We start from the raw sequence: 20,031 nt of genomic DNA on the forward strand, positions 1-20,031 counted from the left end.
GTGTCACATAACTTTTCAATGAAGGCACACCCAGAGTGCTAACAATTCCTATTAGAATTTATCCCTGGGTGGCATATCTTCTTCACATTTCTATTATATTTGCAGTCTTTTTTTCCTTTTATTTTTGCAATCTGTATAAACACAATTATTAGGTTTAATAAATATCAAACCCTTATGTGGTAGGTATTATGTTGAGATGACAAAAATGAATATTGTTCTGAAGGAATTTATGACATGTCTACAGAACATTTGCATCTCTCTCTGTTTCTGTGCCATTGATATTCATTGCTTTGCCAAGCACATTTAAAAATACATAACATTTGAGGGGGAGGGGTATTGAGCAAGGGCTATTTTATTACACTTATTGGGGTTTTTTTCTTTTTTCCTTGTGACCTGTATGTTTTGATTTCAATATGACATATCAGAAGCACAGTCAATCTAATTAGTTGGCCTTGTGCAAATTAAATAGCTGGTGATTGCCTGTTTGAATTTTAGTTAAATTACCTGCCTATTTTGCTCTTATGTGGAGTTGTGGCACTACTCTGTAGTATCATGACCCCAGGGACGTGTGCCCTTCAATTCCTTATTCACATTTCTTATGGTGAAACTGAAAGTTCACGTCCAGTTACTAGGTTCTGTTTGCAGTAGACTAGTTGAGAGATTTCCTTAAAGTTAACTCTTTAGCCTCCCAAAATATGTCAAAGTTTTATTTTAAAATACCAGCTTATAAATCATTTTAAAAGTGGACAGTGCTTTTATACTATCTATACCCAAATGTTATATTTAGGCAGGGTGGTACATTATCTTTAGGAATTAGAAATAAAACAAGGTTTGTACTTCTAAGAAAATATATTTTTTAAAAAATACCTTCAATGTTATAGCCTTGGGCTCTATCATTTTGATAAGACACTTTCTACAAGGTTATTGCAAAGTGGATTTGCAAATTATATAGAAATCTTGTTGAAATTTTATTCTGAGATATATTATGAGAAACCAAGTTTCTGGCTAAGTGAAGAAAACATACTATTCCAAGTATTAGTCTATGTACAAGATTGAAGAGACAAGGGCTGCTCAGCTCTTACAAAATGGCCAGAAAAAATTTCCAATACTTTTGTTGTTTGTTATCCCTTAAGCATATTGCAAAAGACGACCACATTTTTTTAAAGAAGTCCTTTCAAAAGTTAAAAAAAATTCGTTGAAAAATAATGCTGTATTATTTGGGGAAGAAAGGCTCCTTAGAGGAGTTATCTGGTGGTTTATAAATTTCTTGTGTCACTAGTAATCATTTTTATTAACTAAGAAGTTTGATAATTACAGAACTTGAGAATATTCTTTTCCTGGGTATGCTATCATGGATTTTTGCAATGTGGGAAAATGGTTATTGCAGGTTTTACCTGTGGTTTCCAAAGTTCAAAAATTCAACCTGTTACCCAGTAGATTAGCATAGCAAGATGGTACTTAGAATCCTTTGGGATAGTCTGTGGTTTCCTTTAAATGGCAAATTGAAAGGGCCACCTGGTGTCATTAACTTTGATGATTTGAAGATTAAGGAGTACGTTAAATATTGCTTGTGAAAATACAGTATAAACCTTAAGAGAAGCTTTAGTAATATTTCTTTTTTTTCCCCCTGATAGGTCACAGTTAATTTTCTTCAAAAGTTTTACTTAACTGCCCTAGAAATGGCTTTGTATCTTTACATATTGAGCTTGTTGGCATTCCACTGCCTTTGTCTAGGCAGCTTGAGAACTATACAGTTCACTGCTATTGTATTATGAGGATTTCATTTATTCTTAACTTCCCTCCATCGTCTCTCTGTGAAAGATTTCATGGCAAGTTAAGCTACTCAAAGGAAGGAGTCCAATTAGGCAGTTTCAGTTTATGTTATATGTAAAGCAGATGCTTAATAAAATTAAGAATACAATTGAGGCTCTCTTCTCCATCACTTCAGTTGCAACTAATGTATTCCCACGTAGAATTCATGCCTCTGACGGTTCACTTTCCAAACCCAGTGGAGAAGGCAGGGGGGAGGATCATCTCTGGCTGGACGGAGCGCACACAGGAGCAGGCTCACCCTCTGCCTTTTATTCCCTACAGGGCTTGCTTTCAGAAATCCTCCGGAAGGAAGAGGACCCCAAGACTGCATCCCAGTCTTTGCTGGTAAACCTTCGGGCTATGCAGAATTTCTTGCAGTTACCAGAAGCAGAAAGGGACCGAATATACCAGGATGAAAGGGAAAGGAGCTTGAACGCTGCCTCCGCCATGGGTCCTGCGCCCCTGATAAGCACACCGCCCAGCCGCCCTCCCCAGGTGCCATCTCCTCTTCTTTGCCACTCATTTTTTCCCCTCTTTCCTCTTTTTTAATGTTTAAGGAAGAATCTCGACAAGAAATCAGGTAGCTGGCTAGCTAGGTGTTGTTTTTTTTTTTTTTTTAATTTCATAGAGATTCTTGAAATTTAGTCCCGAATTACCAATTCTTATATAAAAACAATAAGCTACTAATTAGAGGAAAGAAAATTGCTTTGTGTTGCTCCATTCTCTGGGTTCTCTTAGGGTGAAAAGGAGTCATGAAGTGGGATATCTGTCTCCACTACTAAAATATTTCTTCACTTAAGAAGTATTTTAAACTCAATAGAAAAAAAAAAGGATAAAGTCAGTTTTATCCCTACCAGTTTTAGAACTGCCATTTGAATAGTAAATAAATAAAAATAAATAAGTAATTCCATTTGTATTTATGCTCTCCAATACGAACTGCAGCTGGTACCAATTACACATCATCTCATTTGTAATCTTTCATAATTAAGTTTAATACCGTCCTCGAAGGAAGCTTTAAATGGGGCTGATAAGGAATTCCATCTATATTCCCAGAAATGGGCACATTTTCAGTTTTTCCAAATTTCTCCATTTTTTTTAATGGAAGGAAAAAAGTCACCTTTTCGGTAACTTTATGTGTATGTACATCTGTATTACGATTTTTGAAATCGGGTTTCAAAAGTAGCCTCATAACTATTAAGAGAATTCAAGAAGTTAATTTTCAGTTCAAACCATTAGGTAAAAGTTTGATAGTGGATTAGACTCAAACTTCACAAGCAGATGTATTTTCTTACATTGTTTAAGGTCAACTAAACATGTTTAATGTGTTTAAATAAGGTCAGCTTCGATGGATAAAAATTGAATGTGGAATACAGATTCAAAGTATTCACAAACACAATGTCATCATGAAATTAACTATTTTCATCAATAGTAAAAAGAAAATCTCATATTTCCAAGGACAGAAATCTAGAGAAAGCCTATTCAGCACTAAAGAATGAAACTGCTACAGAAATTCCACAAATGAGGAATAGACATAATATTCAACCACTGTTGAGGGTCTGAAAGTGTTTATCATAATGTTCAGAAACGATGACTTTTTAGAAATGTCAACAAAATCTATTTTCTCCATTTTATTTAATGAAAATGGTATTGATGTCTATATGAGCAAATTGTAAGGAAGCCATTGTTGTACTTATGAATAAAAACTTCATGTTTCTCTGGGAGAGAAGAATGGTAGCTCCATACATACCTGCCTGCCTACATACACACAGTAATGGAGTTTGGTCTATAGATCCTTCTATAAAAATATTTCCTAAAATATAAAGAATGATGAATTTTTTAATTTACTTTTTGTAAGAGTAATTGAACAAAAAAAAAAGTATTTTACCTGGGTCTTGGTTTTACACTTTTTTTGTTGTTGTTTTTGGCAGTACTTAGGGTTAATACACTTTGGTCAGTTTTGTTCCTCTAGTTAACACTAGCCAGCTTCTGGGCAGAAAGTTAATTTGCTTATCACCCCATTGGCAGTGCTCATAAAAGAATGACTTGCCGAAGACCAATGTGCATTTCAACACTGAGCATCTTTTTTAAAACTCTGCCCAAAAATTTAACTTAATGATTCCTTAATACACAAATTCAAAATATTCTTTTGTAAACTTCTGATTTTTCTAGGATTTTGAGGGTTTCCATTGCTTTCCAAATGGGATTATGCTATCAATATTCATCAGCCAAAGTTTCTCTGTAGCCAAAATTACACTAATTTTTATTAAGTGATACTTCTTTTCATATATGCTTAAGATACAATGGGGATAGTTTTCCCATCTGTATGTATAAAGACATTGTTTTCTGTGGTAAGTTGGGATAGAAAAAAATATATAATTTCTTTTGATGTGAATTACTGATTATTTGTTGAGCTACCCTTACCTGCATTTGTTTGTTCTCAAGAAGGGTGGAGATCAAACCAAAGTATGTAGATACTACTAATTATTTTTCGTGGAATTCTTTCAAAGAATATGTTTTTATTAATGTAGTATTATTGGCAATCTAACCAAATTCTGAAATGATTATCTGATATATGTACATATGTTCCATTTTATTTCATAGCTATAACGTAAATCTTTAAGGTATGCTGTTTTCCTCAGGGAGAATCCTTTTGCATTACTTAATGTTATTGTAATAAAACTCACTACCAATGTCTTCACATTTTACCCTTTAACGGTGATTCAGTGAATTAAATTTTAAGATATTCTTGACATATTAAAGGAATTATTACTGCAAAATGAGTACTTTGGATTTGGGGAAAACATGCTAAGTTGAAATCGAATGCTTAAGCTGGAACCAATAGACCACACAAATAAAAGTGGTTTTAAAAATATGCTAATTACAAGTGACTAAAATGGAAAGAACAAAATGGAGGAAACCACAGATACACAAACAGATTACAAGACTGTGCCTTCTTTAATTATATATTTTGCTGAAAAAGAGTTTGTGTGAAATCACCATACATTTCATTTCCCCTAAAATGAAGAGATTTGAAACAAATCTTTGACTTGAGTTGATTGACCTGAACTCTTTCTTTCTATAAAGAATTGTGAGTCAAAGGGAGAGAGGCCCTTAGTGACTCAGGGAAGGCCCAGACTACCTGTAGGCCTGAAAAACTGATTGTCTGCAGCTCTTTGTAAGGTATAGGTCACACCTGAACCTGACTTCGGAATGCCCCTAGGCAGGACCCGATCAAACAAGCGAACTCTTGAGGTATTTGAATTCTAAGTTATCTTCAAGGAGGGATTGCTCTGGCTAGGGGAATCCAAATAGCTTCTAGGAGTACCCCACCTGAGAAGACTTAGATCAGACTCAGGAAACAACAGAGCTCTTGACTGGCCCTGCCCAGGTTCAGGCCCTCCTCTGCACACCTGTCCCTTGTCCTCCAATGTCAGCAGCCTTGCCATGGGTTTTGCCCTCTGCCTGTGGCAGTAACCTCTGGGCCAGATATGTTTGCGGAAAGCATTTTTTCACAATTTCCTTGCTTTAATTCAAGGAGTAAGAATACCGTGCACTTGATAATGGTTCACAGTTTTCTAAGCACCTTCATATACATTAATTCATGAAATCCTCAAATCAGCCTTTTGCTAGGAGAAAAAGGAGAAACCCAAGTGTAAGGTTTAATTAAAGTTTTCAAATGCCCTATTAAGTCTCGTTCTTTCCTCTGCTGCAAGCCACCTCCTCAAAATACAAACTTATGTAAGAAAGGGGAAAAAATGGAACTTGAGGGCTCTGTTTGTCCTAGGGGATGAGAAGGTGTATTGTTAGATTAGGAAGAGGAACACATGTGAAAACATTGTTCTGGGAAAATAAATGAGATATTTGACAAATGATCCACATGGGAAAATTTTGAATAATGTCATTTCTGGGATTATGAAGATAGTACCCCTTCCAAACTATGGTCATAAGAAAATACCTGGGAGAACCCAGTCCTCTCAAAGTTTCCTGGTCCTAAAGGTTTCTTTTCTGACTATGCTTTGCAGATTTTCCTAATGAGTTTATTAGGGGAAGTTTATTAATAATAATTAATGATTATTTTCTCAGAATGATTTGTTCTACAGAACAGATTAGTTTTAAGTTGATGATTTCTACCTTAGGTATGCTTATTCTGGTTTTATTTGTGTAATTTTATACATGTGAGTTTTGGAGTTAAATTAATTTTACAGTTTTATTTTCCATAAGGACTGTTTGAAAGGATGTAATTATCAAGTTATAACTAGTATATGAATTATATATATTTTTTCTTTTTTTTAACATCTCATGTAATTCTTTAGCTTATCAAGTAAGGTATGATATTTCATAACAGTGCTTTTAGAAAATGATCAAAGTTCATATAAGGAATATATAATTAACCTGGTAGCTACACCATTAGCATTTCTTTACAACAAATACCTCTCAAATATAATGAAACATACATTCATCTTAAGTTCAGGTTCAATTACAGGTATGAACTTAACACTTGATAAAAGTTTTATTTGTTATGGATCCCTTGGGAAACATTAAGATCCTACTTAGGTGCTTATAAAATGCTTCTCATCAATAGTCATCTTTAAAAGAGCTATAAGTCTTCAAAAGTCTGTTTGGAAAGTAATTAGCATTGTTCCTATGAAAGAAAAAGAGTCCAAAAAGATCAAAACATGATACCAAAGACAGTATTAATATAAAAAATATGAGTGTGAGGACTGTTTTCCAGCACTAATAAGCATGTTACAGGATAGCATGTTTCTGACACAGGATTACTAAGAAAACATTTGTAGTTTGAATATCTTAGAAAATAAATTCAAGTTGGATTTTAAACATTACGTTTTTAAACCCATGAACTTCTGAAACTCAAACGTTAATGAGCTAGATTTAGCAAATGCCCATCAAAAAGCAGGCCCCACATCTTTCAATAAGTTAAGGAAAGCCCAAGAACAACACGGACTCACCATAACTCCATAGTCTCTAAGATAAGCACTTACGCCTGACAAACATAAGATTTCATCCTTGAGCTGTGGATAAATCACTTAACCTCTGTTAAAATAGAATTTTTTCAATTATAAAATGGGGTGATCCTAATACCTACGCTGGTCTGTTATATAGGTTAAGCAGTTAAGATATATTAACAGAATGCCCAGCACATAATAACTGACTAAGAAATGTCCCCAGCCATTATTATCGTAATTATTAAAAGTACATAAAACTTTAACTTTTGTGTATGTGAGAGCTAACGTGCTTGCAGGCAGTTCCTCACGCATCAAAGAGCAGTAGCACTTTCACCAGTCAAGACCAAAGTAGAGTTCATTTTGTGCAAAGTATGATTCGCGGTTTAAGCACGGTAAAATTTTCATGGAAAATTTGTGTTCTATATGATTTTGGTACAATAAAAAGCAGACCTTAGTACTGCACCCTGTCCCCACCAGGGAGGGTAAATAGTAGAAGCTCCCATTCTTAACTACTTCCCTGGCGCCGCTGTAATAATGGAGTAGTACACGCTACCTTGATAAAAGCTATTCAGAAGGCAACTGCATTTATTTCACCTCCTGTGCTATTTGCGGAGAAGAGCTGAAGAGTAGTTTGTTTTGCCTGGAATGAACTACTTTATGAATTTTAATGTGTGATATAATATTAAAAGCTAAACCAGGATTAAAGAAGATTTTTTTTTTTTTTGTACTGAGCTAAAATAGTACTTAGTAGAGTGAGGTATAAAAGATTTTTGTTTCCATTTTTACCTGGGGAGAAATTCAGCCTTCATATTTTGAAAAGCTGTCCAACTCAGTTCCCCTTCAGCAATAGCTTCTGTTTGGGGGGAAAAATTATGATTCCAGAATTCTAATAGCTTATCTATGATAAGATACGTATCTGGGCCAACAAGACGGTAAAAAAGATCTCTTCTAAATATTTTTGAAATAAGTAATACAGACAGAGACTTTCTTTTTTTTATTTTTTAATATTTATTTCTTAGTATTCGGCAGACACAACATCTTTGTTTGTATGTGGTGCTAAGGATCGAACCCGGGCCGCACGTGCATGCCAGGCGAGCGCGCTAACGCTTGAGCCACATCCCCAGCCCCAGAGACTTTCTAACTTTATATTTTTTATAAAGTTTTAACCTCACATTCTTTGTATAAACAATGTTTCGTATATACTTGTTTTCTATGTTTGTTTTGATTTGATTGTGTCGGCTGTTAGGAAATGATTATTTGATTTTTTAAAAAATAATTTTGAGATCTTGCAATTTCTAACAGTTTTTAACAATTTTTAGTGCAAGTTGTAACCACTTTATAAAAAGTGCATTAACCCAAGAAATTTTTAGAAACAGTATATTACAGGTTTGAAGTAAAATGATTATAGCCCACTTCAAAGACAAATTCTGAAGTGTAATTTTTACAAAAGAATGAAAATTATTTTAAAAACAAACCAAAACACTGATTCCAAAGCCTGCTCTTCCTAACTATTGCTAACCAGATTGCTACTAAGAAACTGTTTCTTCGTAGGCACTGGACTTTGTGCCCCCACTTCTATAACATCCAATTTTCAAAGCAATTGAAATGGCTTTTCTTTCCTCTTTCATTTAAGCAGTGAGAAAAATAGGTATTAAAAGGGACCCTGTGGGTTGCCTAAACCTTATCCCTCTGCCTCAAAGCAAGACCACCCCAGAGCAGAGTTTTGAATCTCACCGAAGCAACTTTGTAAGCAATTTATGGTAATGCGTTAACTCTTCTAGCTCCTAAAGTGGTGTTTAGCAGATTATTGCTTCAAAGCCTTGTGTGCTTTCTTGGAGGCCTCTAGTTGTTAATGGACCTCTATGAGGGCCCTTGCTTACCATAAGTCCCAGAGTTGGAAAGGGGACTCTGGAGACCCAGCCTGGACTCATGCTGTTCTGTTTCCAGGTAATAGTTGAAAGGTGGCAGTGAGGCCCAGGCAGTGGGTCACCTGTTCCGCCTCACCTGCTATGTCCTCTTCATGCCTGTTGCCCAGCCTTTCCACACCCTTACCCTTTCCATGCCTAGAGGAAGTAATGTCATGATGGAAGAATCTACCTCCTCAAGAAAAGTCATAGATGAATTATTTCGTATACAGGCTAGAAGTTAGGAGGATTCAGAAAGCACATTTTATACACCAATTTTAAAAAAATGTGAAAAAAAAGTACATTTCAGAGGGTACTTATATTTAGTTCCTTGAGAAGTAAATATCCAGGATGACCTCTATTCCTCTTTTCATACCAACTGTTTTGGGGACCAGGTAATAGAAACCTGGAAGTCTTACAGGTTGACTAGAGATGTGTGTCATTCAAAGCCAAAATAAAATAAAATAAAATAAAATAAAAATTTAAAACATCATCCATTTATCCTAAAATATACTTCATTTTATATTTTCCATAGTATATGTAAGAATTTGTTCAAGATGGCATGAATTTAGAGGATAGAAACCTGGGTTCTGTAAAGGACACTGAGAAGTGAGGTCTTTGATTATTTTGTTGAGAGAAAAAAATGGTCCTACATCCGTAGGGATTTTTTGCTTTATATTTTCAGTGAAAATTCAGCTGCATAATTCGTATGTAAATTTTCAAGGCTGGTTCGTGTCACCACATAAGAAAATTTGGAGTTAGAAAAACAGTCCTGTCAATAAATTTTGAGGCTGGGATTTGATTTTTCTCCCTAAAATTGAGTGGCATTTTTTTTCCGGCTGATATCTGTTTATCATTATTATCTGAGGCACTGATACAAGTTTTTTCACTGTACTAATGTATTTGTGAAGTCACTGATTATATATTTTGTGTAACTTATAGTAATGTTCTGTGAAATGTTGTGAAACATTTTCTTATTGTCTAGTTCCACAAGTCAAAAGGAAATAGTTATATACAAGGGTGCCAGGAAAAGATGAAATAATTACATAGAACAGCTTGGACATGCACGTGTGAAATGCAACCAGCCTTTATGATAATTAAGCAAGGCACTCTACCTGTTTCATGGATGGATAGAAGATTTAAATATGCAGTTCTGCAAATGGCTTTGTTATGGAAGATTTTTTAAATGAAACATAAGAGGAAAAGGCATAAAGAAGAGTCTAAAATTAAAAAGGCCATAGTATATAATAGCTATTAGTGATGCAGTTGTCTATTAGGCATCGGGTACGCAGTGAAGATACCGCAATGTGCATTATGATTTTAATTGTGAATTTCCTTTGTTAGGATTGCAATGGAAGGTAATTGGGAGACAATTAGTTTAGGGGTTTCAAGTCTTTGAAACTATTCTGTTTTCCAGCAAACTTACTTTATGGCATTATAATTCCTGGTTGTCAGCTGGCAGTTGCTGTCACATTACAGATGCAATCACCTGTGACAATGTGACTTCCTTAACTTAAGCAATCTGATCTCAGGGCAATAACTAATGTTGAATGACTGCACTGTTGATCACCTTGATCATAAAAGGAGCAACAGTGTCCAGTTTGGATGCCGAGCCTGAGATGCTTCAAAACAATTTGGCCAATGAAAAATGACAGCCATGTTCAAAATGTTTTGTAGGTGAAAACAGCTACTATTGCCACTGAGAGGAATGGGAAACCAGAGAACAATACCATGAACATTAATGCTTCCATTTATGATGAGATTCAGCAGGAAATGAAGCGCGCTAAAGTGTCCCAAGCACTGTTTGCAAAGGTTGCGGCAACCAAAAGCCAGGTAAGAGCCTCTATTAGGCATTGAGAATGTTTGTCTGTGATGCCTGTGGAATATTCATTAACAGAGGTGTCTATTTTCAGTGCGAACTTGCACCACCAAGAGGTCACAGTCTCCAGGAATTATGTACAGAGCTCTGAGATGAAACCGTGTTCAGATGTAGTTTATGTTTGCTTGGCTTTGTTTCCTCCAAGTCATTCCTAGGATAAGGATTTCTCTGTCAATCCCTGAGTCAGTTTATCATGGCTTTCAGAGGAATATCGTAATGATGGGAAGTTTCTTGGTCCAGTTCATTGTAGTAGAATCATTCACTTACTACTGTTTCATTATTACTCAGATGACCTTGATATTATATTCTGCAATACTAGAGCAAAAGTTACACAGTTTGTTTTGTTCCACTCGGCTGTCTACAGCTATTAGGTGCACTTATTAAAACAAACTGCACACATCTTTACATATTAATGATTTTAGTTTTTCTGTAGATTTATACACAATCCCCAAATTGAATTACAATTAGAAAATTTGTTCAATTCTGATGAGTTGGAACTGAACAGACTTGAATTGGAAGAGTTGCAAATCTCTACAAAACAAGATAAAAACAAAAAGACTGTGTTGCCTTTTGTCAGTGTACCATCGCATATTGATAATTTTTGCTCATCTGTAAGAACAAATTCACAATAGTCTGCTAATGCTTCTCCAAAGCCAAGAATACTTTTTAAAGGACCAGAAGAATACTAAACTTTCTTCCCCTTTGCAAAGGAGTTGATAACAGCGTCAAGGTGAGATTTAGAGGCAACCAAGGGCTTCAGGTGAGATTTAAACAACTTGAAATTTTACACAAGTATATTTTTATTATCACTAATGAACCCTCTATTTTATAACACCCCAGCTTGTTAATTTGTGGTTAAAGTATATACTTCTGGGAGTATTTACAATATGACGTATTTATAATACAATACCTTTTTAACCTTTCCTAAAATCTTACTCTATTGACGTTATTAGTGGTACTTAGTGGGAGTTTTGGTTTAAAAAAAAAATGTTGTTCTTGTTTAAGTTATAGGCTGGATGAAATACTTAAGGGATATCTTGGAAATGTTATATAAAAATGATTAAACTCAAGCTGTGGACTGTAAAAATTATAGCTTTATAGGCCACATGCCTGCCTACCCTTCAATCACTGTCAAAGTGATAATTTCTACAATAATATGTTTCTTTTATTGTGAGATTCTAAACATCAAGTGCTGTTTAAACATTAAACTGAATTGTTTATGTTAGTGCTGTACTCAGCGTGTCATACATCAGGCCACCGTAATCTCTCATGGAATGTAAAATTCTGTCATGAATCATGGCTTGTATATCGGAAATTACTGTAATTTTGATTGGAAATTACAGGGCTCTTGAAATGTTTCTAATTATGATAGAATGTTAGAGCCGCTTCAAACCTGTGTGCTTCTTCAGATGTCTTCATTTACATGCCAAGGCTATGCATTAAGGAGAAGTGTCCTGTTCTCACTTCACCCACCCTCCCCGCACATTCTTGTTTTGACTATTTAGTCTAATTATGATGAGGATCTCTTATTTAAATATATATTATCTTGCCTTTCTTTCTGAGTCTACATCTTTTTATTTTCCCCCTGACCTGTTCAATTACCAAGAATAATAGACTTCAGTCCTACAAGGGCCACACACTTTTCCCAAATCTCCAAACTGGAGAAACTACACATGTATTATACTAATCAGGTCAGCCTTAAAACAAAACAAACAAAAATTAATAATAAAGCTATTCAATACATATCAGTTAGTTAGTCCTTGTCATCTGACATTAAATTCAAATCTACCCCTTCCTTGTGTCCTTTCTGACTGTAGCATATCTCCCTATGGTTAACAGCCCCTTTGCTACCTGTGACCTGATTCTTTTAAACGACGCTCTAGATTCTCCACCCCTGGACTGAATTACTGATTTTGGAACAATTCAGAAGGTGGTGGCAGTTGGCTAATACTAGGGAGCTTTTAAACATCCTTGCTCTTTGTTCCTGTCCTTGTAGATCCTCCTAAGCTGCTATTTCAGCAATGTAAGTGGGCAGCTTCTAAGCATCTGCCATAGTGGCCTATTTCCCAAGACCCCCCGCCCCCCAAACTTGTAGCTGATCTCCTTCTGGTTGACTAATAATTCAGATTGCAGGCTTTGAAAGGAAGCGAACTGTTAACTTTCATTCCTTTCAGTAGTTATTCCTCATTTCTAATGGATTCTAACTTCCTACTTTGGGGATTTTTCTCTTAGCTGTTCAGTTTAGGTGTCGGTACTACTCTCTTTATGAAAACATGTACAAGGATTGATGAGTATCAAGACAGCCCCCCAAACAGTTTGGTAGCAGGAAATCTGATTAATAGGAAAGATGGTCATTTACTTAGGTTCTATTCTTCAACCATGATGTCATGTGAAGGAAACAAAAACCAACCAATCAACCAGCAAACAAATCTGCTTCAAATTGGACCGGCCTTTTTCATGTTCAGAATTTATACCTTCTAAAGAAGTTACTCATACCTCAGGTATATGTGCCAGGGCTTGTCATAGTGCAGTGCTCCCCAAAGATCCAGTGTGTGAAGCGAGCAGTACCAGGGACACATCATCTCAGCCCATCTCCCTCCATCTGCTTCTGTGTCTCGCCCTGGTTGTCTGGGTTGGCCTCACAGTCAGCACCTCTTTCAGGCTAGACCCTATCCTGCAATTACATATTATCTACATTTAATTTAGTAACCCTGTGAGCTACTGTTATTTTCTTCTGTTTCTGCATAAGGGTCTCTGAGCTAATAAATAGTAGCACCAACTCCAAATTGCACCTCTCCTACTGTTTTCCTGAGTGTTCAAGGCAGTTTCTGTACTGAAGTCCCACCCTGTCCTGGAAGTGAGGAATTAGGGACACTGGACTAGTTCATCATAGAAGCCATGTAGGCTTTCGTTTCTTCATTGGCTCATTCATGGACTCTTGGAATCCAGGCTTTTTCATGCCCAGTGGAGGTGAATGTGTGAGCTGTAAGAGTCACGGGAGGCTGGCTGTGGTCTAGGCTGTGTCCCTGGCGCCATGATATTGCAAGATTATTTAACTCTATTGAGCCCAAGGTTCTTTTAACATGGGAGGAGGTCACATACTACAATGTATGCAGAAGAGCTTTTAAATTATACAGCACTGTACACAAATGGATAACATTTCATAATGTGCTAAGTAAGAGGTTCCATACTCTTCGTGGATAAGAGTGATTTATTTATCATGTATTTATGTATCTCAAATACCTTCCATTTTAAAAGGTAAGGCACATTCTGCTGTGACTAATGCACAGAATATTTTCAGTAAAAGAAACTCCTGTAGGTTCCATCATTTCACATGTATTATCTCTTCTCTTCAATGAATAATAGAAATGAGATTGTTTTTAACTCTAATAGAAATGTCTGAATAAAATATGCAAGTAAAAACTGAAGGTAGGCTACTTTCTGTGCTTGGTTAGGAAAGCAGGCTAATGCAAACTTTAAAAAGATGATATGCTTTAAACATAATGTGAATAGCTACAAATGAATATACTTTATATTCTGGGTATTCAAATAAGCAGCAGTTTTTCCAAGTGAATCATATTGGAATTTTATCAAACATTTAGTCTGATAACATTCAAATAATTATGAGAGCAGAATTTGCTAATTTTACTGTTTAAAAAAAATAGTTGATTTGGGTAATAACCATTACGGTATCAAGGTTCAGTTACTGTTCATTGGTTATAGTGTTTTCATATGGGAGATGGAAATGGAATTTTTTCCTTAATAGTGGCAGATGTTGGAATCTAATTTTATTCCACAGCAAACCCCTTGAGAGCTCTGAGACTTAAGGTGTGTGTCCAGCAAGGGGACATTAGCAGCGCCGTAGGCCTTGCCTTGTACATCGAATTGTTACATTGATTTTCATGTTTGCCGAGGTGCAGTTTGTAGATACAGTCGTGTGGCAAGGGGTAAAGGGCTTTCGTAGAGCAGCACTACAGCACGACTTGTGTTTAGAAAACGACTCCTCTCTCGTGTTTTATTGAACAGGGTATTTCTTTTGGGTAAAGGAACTAGACGATGAAAATTTTATTTGACTGAATATACTTTGAGTATAATCTTTAGCAATCTCTGCCAGTTATAGGACTCTGGCCACTACAACTTCAGCTAGATCCATAGGCATGGTTTTTAACACACACACACACACACACACACAGAGAAATAAAGAGGATTTCAAACTCTGCAAAAAATAGTACAACTGGTAGAAGAAACCAAATCAAGTAAAATATTTTTCTTTCTTCCATCTCTTTTTTAGACACTTTTGTCTTTAAGGTTCATGGCCTCTACAATGAGCAAGAGAGGGAAGGTCAGGAGGAAGAGAGAACCAGTGCTCCTTTGCTTCAGAGGCTTAAAAAAAGAAAGAAAACATCATTCTCACTTTTAGTTTTGGAAATTCTTAAATGATGACTGGAATGAATTAAATGCAAGTAAATACATGTCACAAACCAGTGAGGCTAGGAACAGGGCTTAAAAAAAAAAATGTCGTTTTTATTTCCAGGAATTGGAATCTATAGTGACAGAATCAGGTGTAAAATCTCTGGTGACACTATATTCTATATTCCAGCAAATTAGGTAGGGAAGGCATCTTTTATTTGTTAGAGTTAACTTATACTTCGTGCAAGCCACAATCTGATGCTGTGTGCTGATTCATTCTTTTGGAATGTAAGTGCGACAGACTTTGCTGCAACAGGAGCTCACCTGTGTAGCCTTCTATTTAAGGCACACAGGCGGCCCTGCAGACTTGAGTGTCACTGTTTCTGTTATTCCTGGTGCCTCATCCTTCTGTAGCAGTCTGTGAGAAGATGTTTACAGTGTGTCCTCAGAGCCCCTTGTCTTGGGCACAGGACGTTTTCTTCAGCCAGGGTCTGAAGAGAGAACTAACTGTACCTTTACCCTTTACATGTTCTCCATCCAGTCCTTCTAAAAAAAAAAAAAAAAAAAAGCTGAGCAGAAGAGACCCTGGACAGGTATAGCTTCCATCTCCCTAGATGGGTTTGGGTGAGGAGGAAGGGGCAAAGGGAATATTTGTAGGGAGCACTAGGAGAAAAGTAGACACCCCAGAATGAAGCCCCTACATCTCACATCTCAGCCATCTTCCCACATGAAGTTTGACATACATTTTTGGAAACTCTTGTGCTGTATTCTTGAATGAGAAGAAGGTGGAATTCATGGGTCTCCTATTTAAGATGTTCTGCATTAGCAACCATTGCTGACATTCTCTTATGTCTAAGTGGTGGGAATTCATATGAATTTTAGTTTTCTGAAATGTTGACCGATCTTAGTATTTAAATACCAAACAGGACCATTGAAATTAATGGCTTTATATATACTCTGGTAGTCTGAAGGTACCCGATTCTATGTTACATATTTTTTAAAGATCTGGTTAAATTTATGGTTCTGAATACGAGCTCTTTTCAGATTTTTGTCTTCTAAAAATAAGCATATAATTTCGTAAATCTAGGGTTTTATCTAGAGGGTCATAATTATTAAATAGAACACTTAGTTGCCTATTATATTTTTGGCTGGAAATTGATGTACAAAGGTAGTTTGTCTCCCTTACACTTGATGTTACCCACTTTAACAAGTTGGACAAAAGGTCTTTGGCTGTCTTGTTGCGGCTTTCAAATAATTTAAATTTTTCACTTTTCCCCTCTAAACTTAAAATTGATTAACTGAAAGCCATAAATACATTTTCTTCTTTGACTCACTTAATAAGTTTAGCTGTTACAAATATAGTCATAACTCATTGAGCCCAGTTTCTCCTTTTTTTAGAAAATGTCACAAGAAAATCTTTAGGCAAGATTTATAGAGACTCAGTTTGTAAATATTGGGCCAACTCTTTAAAGAGAATCATCATGTGATGAAGGACAGGGAAGGTCACTGTCGGACACTGTGGGAGTGGCCATTTCACAGTAGTTTCGCATATGTGTTCTGAAGCGCTCGTGTATGCCAATTATGTATTTTTAGAAGCTGCTTTAATCCGAGGCCACCTTTTGTCCTAAAGTGGTAACATAAGCTGAAAAGCATAGATTAAGAATATTCCATGAAGGCTCCTCTTTTTGGAAGTTCTTCTATATTCAGCGTTGGCTGTCAGTAGAGTTAGATCTTCAGGACAGGACCAGGTATCTACAGAAATGTGAGCAGGGAAGAAAGCAAACCAACAGGGTTTTTAGTTCATAATGGAGTTAATCTTAAAACTTGATGTCATTCAGTCAAACTTAGCACACAATTGTAACACTGATATAATCCTTTAACCAACCACCAAATTAAAAGACAAAAGTGTTTTCTCAGAAGTCTCAATAGTTGTCTTTTATGTTTTTGATAATAAAGGTAGGTTTTATTTTAACTTTATCTTTTTTTCCTCATGTGAGAAATGAAAATAAAGACCCTGTGAAATGAATGAGCTATGAAAATGCATTTATGCAAAATGACAATAAGAAAATAGCTTCTGAGAGAGACTTGTACTATTAAAATTCCCCGTCAAGGAAAGGTGCTGAGAGAGGAATTGAAGAACTTATGTTGGTAATATGAATCTAATGGAGATTTCTTTTTCTGCCCTATGAAGTATCTTCAGTTTCTAAAAAGTAACCTTAAAGATGATTCATTTTTTACTTGTTATACTTTTCCATATGCAAGTCTTTTTCTTGGCAAAATGACACAACTAAATCATATAGACCACCCAATTAAACATAAATGTCTATATTTTAGAGATTAGTAGAAATAGAACTATTCTTTATCATTAATATACCTTGTAAAAAATCCAAGATCCAAACCATTCGTGAAGTTGACATACAGTTGTCAAATTGATGAAGTTTTTTTTCCTAAACCTTACTTCTGTGATATGTTAATTTAAAAAAAAGATCTAGTCTCCTTTGATTTCTTGATTGAACAATTCCAGTTGCCTTTGTGTATTTTTTAAATAATTCCCTTTTCAACCAGTATGCGTCAGGAATTGGGTTTAAACACACGGTTTCATAAACTGCCAGCCTCCTCGGCCGCCCCAGTGCCTCTGATTCCGTAAATCAGATCATAGGCAGCATGCTGTCATATAATAAGGTGTCTGATCCTTATTACCAGTTTGTTGATGCACAGACTCCTTCAAATTGACCATTTCAACACATGGTTTCCCCTGAAACTAGCTGTGATAATTAGCGTGGTTCTAATGAGACAGAATGTCACTGATCTTGTGCTGAACTGTCGAGTATCGACGCTACGGATGGGAACTGTCAGAGCCTGCCATCTGTGACAGTGCTTGGCATATTCCAGTGGCAAGGTAGAGCATGCTCAATAGAGTATTTTCAAACAAATGGTCCTTTTCTTGACAAGGGCTCTGTATTCTGTTCAACTGGAAGAATGTATGACCCAACTTTGTCCTATGCTAAACCTGTTTCAAGAACCAAGTGTGAATAAATATTTAAATCTCTGTTGTATGTTACATAAAGGAGGAATCTTTTGTTTTGCAGGTGAATTTTAAGTGCCATTCTTTTTTGTTGTTGTTGTTGTTTGGTTGGTTGGTTGGTTTGGTATTAGCTTCTCCCAAGTGTCCCATATTGTTGGTTAGTAGTAAAGCAGTCATTTAAAATACTTTTCTCCGATTTTAAAATTGCCTTGTTTAGCAGAGATTTGTTGGGGAGTTGGGGATGGCTCCTAGTGATAAAGCAGTCTGATTTAACAGAGGGAAAGGAGAAATGAAGAAATAGTTCAGAATCTGTGTAAGAATACAGGAGTCAAGTAGAAGAATTAAAATGGACAGTCCAGTTAGATCTGTAGACTCCAGAGAGAAGTAGAGGTTTTTTTGCAACAGTAAAAGTCCAGCGCTGCTTATCATTCCAAAATATGCTTTGTTGCTTTTTATTTCCTCCTCTCTGGCAGACCACACAGGGCTTGTTCTGAAGAACATTTTCACTAATCTGATCAGGCAGCCAAATACGCCGGGAAAACTGCTTTAATGATCCCACTAATTACCTCAAGTCAATATGAACTGTATTATTAGACTGAGGGAAAATATTCCATTAGGTCTCCCCCTTGGGAGTTTCTCCGCTTTGTGATGTCACTGAAGCCTTCACCCTCTCGCTTGTAATTAATTTTATTTACACACGCAGGCACGCACAAGGTCACACCTGCACAACCGGCACTGGCCAGGGAGCTTGTGGCACTCCGGCTTAATCAGATCTGTCATAATTACCATTCTGCATGTTTCTGACACACGCTGTGAAATATTTCAATTTAACTGCCGCTACCAGCACAACCAGATGTAGTGCGAGTGTGGCTGCATTGGAAATATTATTCCTCAGGATAAACTCTCTCCTCCTCCTCTTTCCTCCCACCCCCCCCCCCTTTACAGCTAATGTGGCTCAGAAGCTGATGTATCCTGTAAATCTCGAATGCAGCGCTAGATTGATAACAGGCGATTAGACAGTTTAACCACAAACAGCTTGTTCATTTTTCACAAATGAAAACCACATGTGGTGTAACTAAAATTTCATGCCCTTTTTTTTTTTTTTAAGGGTTGGGGTATATATGCATATGTGTTTAAGATGTGCTTAAATAAAAATAAAATAGAATCGAAAGAAGTGTCCAGAAGAATGGAGAAGTTGCCTAGCTTTTTCCTGGTTGTTTTAGAAAAACCTTCATCAGATTTCATTTTTACACATTTTACTGAAACTCAAATGGGAAAAAAAGATGTATTCTCCATTGTACTTTTCTTCTGGCGAGGAGCGTAATATCCCTTCACTCTATACCTTTTTTATTTTTTCATGTTAAACCTTTTATTGGAATGTCAATCTTAAAAGGATTTCTAATAGTGGGCATTTTTTTGTTTGTTTGTTTCTAAAGAATAGCTTTTCTTAATATTTATTTGTTTTGTTTTTAGTGAAAAGTTGTTACTTTAGCCTTTATGGTCAAGTACCAGACAAAATGATCACACTCAGGAAATCTATTTCATAGAGATGGTTGTTGATTTGCAGAATCGTTTTGAAAGGTGGAGTTGAAATTCTGTTCTTGTGGAATGCTGGAGACCCCAGACGGAAGATGTAGGCTCAGTAGGTAAACCATATGAGGCCAGAGTTAGCACCAGTCTCAGGAGAATCCAGCCATAAAAGAATGTGTATTGGAGCCATAAGAAAGTAACTAAGCTAGTGGAAAACCGAACTCAGAGAGAGGGAAATAGGATCGGTGGTGATTTAGAATTGTACCTCTAGAGAAGGTTCCCAAAAATCCACTTTAGAGAACATTTAAAACACAGATATAGCCTAGTTAAATGTCTTTTAATGCCAAATAAAATACACTCTTTTTCTTTTTATCTTTATTTTTGTTTTACTACTTTTAGAAGCTGCCTAGAGTTCTGTGATAGTTCTTATTATCTGACTGATAAGAATGCAATTTCTTATGGAATAGTGGATCTTTTCCTTTGTTCTCTTATTTATGCCCCCACCCC

At 36.1% G+C, this 20,031-nt stretch overlaps 1 protein-coding gene across 8 annotated transcripts in view; it reads left to right on the forward strand.

Moving 5' to 3' along the window:
• Satb1 (SATB homeobox 1) overlaps window positions 1-20,031 on the forward strand; it is a 96,114-nt gene that overhangs the window by 54,873 nt on the left and 21,210 nt on the right. For all 8 annotated transcript variants that reach the window (XM_048801026.1, XM_048801029.1, XM_048801028.1 and 5 more), the window contains exons 8-9: window positions 2,095-2,307; window positions 10,358-10,513. In XM_048801026.1, coding sequence (XP_048656983.1) covers window positions 2,095-2,307; window positions 10,358-10,513 — 369 coding nt within the window. The remainder of the gene's footprint in view (window positions 1-2,094; window positions 2,308-10,357; window positions 10,514-20,031) is intronic.

This window comes from Marmota marmota, unplaced genomic scaffold (assembly GCF_001458135.2).
Source record: "Marmota marmota marmota unplaced genomic scaffold, marMar, whole genome shotgun sequence".
In the NCBI taxonomy this organism is placed as follows: domain Eukaryota; kingdom Metazoa; phylum Chordata; class Mammalia; order Rodentia; family Sciuridae; genus Marmota; species Marmota marmota.